The sequence below is a fragment of the Hemibagrus wyckioides genome, linkage group LG26 (genome assembly GCF_019097595.1).
Source record: "Hemibagrus wyckioides isolate EC202008001 linkage group LG26, SWU_Hwy_1.0, whole genome shotgun sequence".
NCBI lineage: Eukaryota > Metazoa > Chordata > Actinopteri > Siluriformes > Bagridae > Hemibagrus > Hemibagrus wyckioides.
In genome coordinates, this window is record NC_080735.1 from 1,953,917 (window position 1) to 1,958,916 (window position 5,000).

The 5,000-nt window shown below is 41.9% G+C and overlaps 2 protein-coding genes across 2 annotated transcripts in view; both read right to left on the bottom strand.

The window, feature by feature from the left end:
* Positions 1 to 3,202, bottom strand: part of alkbh5 (alkB homolog 5, RNA demethylase) — a 9,081-nt gene extending 5,879 nt beyond the window's left edge. The window contains exons 1-2 of the mRNA XM_058380860.1: positions 1,523 to 3,202; positions 655 to 735 (exon numbers count right to left, since the gene is read on the bottom strand). Of these exons, the coding sequence (XP_058236843.1) occupies positions 655 to 735; positions 1,523 to 2,232 (791 nt within the window). The 5' untranslated portion in view covers positions 2,233 to 3,202. The remainder of the gene's footprint in view (positions 1 to 654; positions 736 to 1,522) is intronic.
* A 1,435-nt stretch (positions 3,203 to 4,637) lies between these two features.
* myo15ab (myosin XVAb) overlaps positions 4,638 to 5,000 on the bottom strand; it is a 76,834-nt gene continuing 76,471 nt past the window's right edge. Inside the window, exon 66 of the mRNA XM_058381249.1 lies at positions 4,638 to 5,000. This exon is cut by the window's right edge and continues 201 nt beyond it. The gene's annotated coding sequence lies outside the window, so the exon portion shown is untranslated.

Consider the following 5,000-nt stretch of genomic DNA (forward strand, 5'->3'; position numbering starts at 1 on the left):
GTTCTGTCCCGATGCTTCAGCTTCTAAATCATAACTTTATTTTTTATTTGGATTTCTCTCTTTTTTCTATCACATTATAATAATATTCACCATTTAATTTGTACAGCACTTTCAGCTGTGTGTGTATTAAACACTGCTCTATAAATAAAGATTAGGAATTAGTATATAATCGTGATACACTTTGTTTTGCCTTTTATCTGCTGCTTAAGTTAAAAAATAAATTAAATATAAAAAAAATCTCTGGGTTTATTATCATTAAGAAGATTTTTTTAATTTACAAAAATTTTTTTTTTTTTTTTTTAGCCATTTTAAAAATAGTTAAATGAAAAAAGGTTTACTGGAATATAATAAACTTTTTCTTTAATTACAGTAATTACATTTAAATGAGAAATAAGAAATTAAATTATTTGAAAATTAAAAAAGGCAAAAATCAACCTATAAAAATACACACAAACTAAACACTGACACTGATTAATGATTTATTGTTTTGCATTTTTTTTTTTTTTTTACCTGTAACACACTCAGACCTGACTTCTTGTTTTTATTTATTTATTGTTCCTTCCCCACACTGCTAGAGATTTTCCTTTGTTTCAGTGAATAAGTCTTTAATGTCGTCACTAATGCTGTACAGAACTGCGGTGTTGATCTACTCACTTCCTGAGGATGATGACCGCTCGCCGCTGCTTGATGTCCTGAGGCCGGATACAGTGTGTGATGTCATCAGCTGCGTAGCCGCTGAAATAAAGCAGAATTCAGAACAGATGTGAATGTCCAGGATTTCACTGAGGGACATGAGCACTGTCCTGGCCACAGGATTCATTTAAATCTACAGAAATCAGTGGGGGGAGTAGTGGGGTGTAACCCCTTTGTTTCATCTCTACTGAAAGCTGGTGATGCAGCGGCGCTTTAATGTTTCTGACGGTCCACCTCACAGCTTCCAGAACCATCGCAATCAGCATTCTCAAACATCGCTAGCTTGTTCAGGCAAACCTCTGAGTTCTGGTCAGTGCAGATGCAATGCATTCTGGGAGTTTATGTCCAGCTTCTGCACTGGATCTCCCATTAATGAGACGCTGGACATCACTAGAATATTAAACACAAAGAGCCTACAGCCAAACCTGACCCTTATCACCTGCACATATACTTCACTTTCAGCGCGCACACACACACACACACATCTCGTCTCAGTTGGAGGACTAAAAGTGATAGACTGCATTCAGGAACTAAAATCACATCCCTGTCCATACGTACAAACACTCTGTTTCTTAAACTTCCTGCTTGTTGTTGTTAATGTCACTTGTTAGTGAGTTTAATAGTAACAAATAAATTCATTGTAACAGCACCCCTAACATCTAACCCTTTAGTTCTGCATGTCCACCTCGTGACGTCAGAGCGGGACACACCCACCTAGTTCTCACAGCAGAAATGAAAACCTAGCAAAAAAACCCCAAAAAAACTACTGTATAACTGATCAATAATTAATAATAGCGCTGAGGGAGGAGCTGTGCTTCATCACGCTCACCTGAGTAAGGTGACGCTGCCGCGGCGCACGGGGAGGCACAGCACCGGCTCGGACACGCGGATGGGTTTGAACTGGAACTTGCAGCCGAAGCAGAGCGCGCTGTCGCTGAAGAACGACACGGACACGATGGGACGCTCGAAGATGTGGATGGGGTCCACGTGGGACACGATGCAGCCGCCGGGCTGGTAGTCGTTAATCACGGCGCTGTTCACGAAGCCCTCGGGGATGATCCCACGCGCCACCAAGGGCTCGATGACGAGCTCGTACACCCAGGCCGGGATCTCGTCCACCTCGCCCTTGGAGTAGAGGCGCTCCTGCCCGGGGCCGCGCTTCTCCAGCTGCGCGCCGTACGTGTAGCCCTCGCCGAAGAAGTACTTGTTGCGCAGCGGCGCGCGGTCCACCGTGTGCTCCCGGTACAGACCGCGGTCCCCTTTGGCCACCACCTCGTCGATCTTAGCCTCGATGCGCGCGCACTCCTCGGGCGTGAAGACGCGCGCCTGGGTGATCCCGCTCTTCACTTTGCGCGCCTCCGACGCGCGCGCCGCCTCCTCCTCCTCCTGCTGCTGCTCGTGCTCGTCCCCGGAGTCGCGGCGCCGGCGCTTCTTAACGCCGCTGTGCTCGGAGTAAACTTTCGTGATTTTGTGGTTCTCCCTGTGCGGAGTCATGGACTTCAGCTTGTCGCGTAAATCTGTAAAGCCACTCGCTGACATTTTTGGTTGTTTTTTATTATTCTCTGTCACTGTCCTAATGATGATCTCTGAGCTTGTTTCGTTAAAGCTCCGTTTATGTGCCCATGATCACTCCAACGCCTCGGCGGTGCGCGAGCCGCACTAATGCAGCCTTCAGGCGCTCCTTCAATTCCTGTCACTTCTGTGTTTAAGAGACACTGATTTTCTTTCAGAAAAGCTAATGCGACTCTAACTTATACACTTAACTAGATCTAACTAACCTAATTCATATGTATTGTTTTAATCTAATTTTCTGTACATTTACATTCTGCTCCAAAGTGGTTACAGATACAAAGTTAATCCATGACAACATTAAACGTATATAATAATAATAATTAAAAAAAAAACTACCAACCACCGGCCTATGAAGAAAAGACTGTTTCCTACACCCTAGTGCTTCACTAATACCATTTAATCGTGTTATTAACGTGTGTCTAACTTCTAGGTTGGGAATTCGTATTGAACCATAATTCCAGCAGCTCTTGAACTCAACATGAGCGACGTGACTGAAGGCACGCTGTGGACCAACTGCGTATGCTAAGCAACTGTTAGCTAAGCAAACTAAAAAAACAAACCTGGTGTTATTTTTAAACGAACATGTATGCACTAAACACTTAAGATTCTTGCTTCAATGTCATCTGCCACAGAATGAAAGTTAAGCTTTGTTGCTAATCAGATGTTTATTGGTAACTACGCTTCCCCACATCAACACAAACCGGACACTGGAAAACTGACTAGCCTGCTAACTCGGCTACACATAACTAACCAGAGCGGCAATGCAACAGTCTCTCTCTCCTGTCTGATGAAGCAATGTCGCTAATCCATCTTGCTTGTGCAGAAAAAAATAAAATAAAATAAAATAAACCCCAATAATCAGGTTCATTCCTGGAAACGGAATTTTCAGTGCGGTGGGTAACGGGTGCCGTAAACTCGCTTAGCGTAAAGAGGTCTCTGTACTGCGCATGCGCCGGAGAGTTCAGAAACGCAAACACGTGAGTGTGCTACTGAGTAAAAGGTGTGTTCTATTCTATTCAAAACACTTTATTTATCTTTATTTCAATCTTTTTATATTATTTACTTATTCATTTAAGGCACGCAGAGTGCTTAAAAAGATCAGTGCAAATACAAAATAAAATTACATAAATTAAATGCAGTTGTTGTAATGATGATAAATGGAATAAGTCCGTTAGTGCACAAAAGGTTGAGTAAACATCTGTTAATAAATATAAACTGTTAAAACTGTGCAAATTGGTAGAGTCCAGATCTCTGTATGAATGTTTTTACAGTACGAGAGTCTATCTGGAGGAGTGTGGGCTGGAGGTGGGAGAGGGTTCTAATGTGGGGAATGGTGGTTACTGAGTTGATGGGAGGGGAGGGGAGGGAGGGACATGGAGACTGGTGAGGTGAGGAGTTGAACAGCCCTGGGAACAAAGGTTATTCTCCTTCTCTGAGTCGGATGTGATTCTTGATGACCCTCTACATTGCCTTCATCACCAAAGAGGTGAGGACCACGGGGTGGAGGTGATCCAGGGCTTTAATGGTACCACCTTTCTTTGGGATGGAAATAACTGGAGTGTTTCCACAGCTTGGGGTACCTCAGAGTCTGTCCACTGATGATATCTGACACTGGGGCTGTATTTATTTAGGTTTTTTTGAGGGCTCTGTGTTAAAGGTTTGGGCAGAGCGCCTTGGTTTGAGTGAAGAAATATTTCTTTGTAATGTTTTGTGTTGTGCTGAGTATATTGTTCTGACAACAATATGCCTAGCATAAAAATTCTATCTTGTCTGTCATATTTTATCTTGTCTGTCCTATCTTGTCTTATCTTATCTTTTCTGTCCTATCTTATCTTGTCTCATGTGCCATATGATTTGTTCAAGTCTTTTTGCTGCTTTAGCATATCTGAGGAAAAAAACACTGTCACTCACTAATGTGAACAGAAGGTTAGTCCTGATTGGATAGACTCATCACCAACAGTCACGTTATTGTTATTATTATTATTATTATTATTATTATTATTATTATTATGTGTTCTAATGTTCTAATAAACTTCACTTGAAATCATGTTTGTTTGTTTTTTCATCAAGGTTCACTACAATCCTCTCAAGGATTTTCCAGAAATATAACCTTATCATCAATCACTATCACTATAATAAAATAAAAAGGATCTTCACCTGAAGATTGGTTTCAGCTGAGAAACAGAAACACACACACACACACACACACACACATAATCCTGCTCAGATTCCCTCTAATAAACAGAAGAATCATGAATCCTGGGAAATACAGAACATTACACAGACGACAGAGTTTGTTCTGGAACGTAATAAACACCAAAACTGAAAAGTCTGATAAAATATGATTTATTTATTATATTAAAATGTGTGTGTTGTGTTGAAGTCTCCTGTGTAAAATATCCTCAGGCCACATGAACACAGCCAGCTCTGACGCCTTCAGTGTAAAAGTTCCTACAAATGTCCAGGTGTCCAAAAAATAATTCCATTTTCTCCTGAGTAACAGTGTGTGTGTGTGTGTGTGAGAGTGTGTGTGTGTGTGTGTGTGTGAGAGAGTGTGTCTGTGTGTCTGTGTGTGTGTGTGAGAGTGTGTGTGTGTGTGAGAGAGTGTGTCTGTGTGTGTGTGTAAACACAGTAACAGTCACAGACGTGGCGTCTACAAAATGGCGTACAAACATCAGCACATTTCTGTAGAACATCCTGACAGGTCTGTGTAAAAGTCCATGGTGATCTGTTCA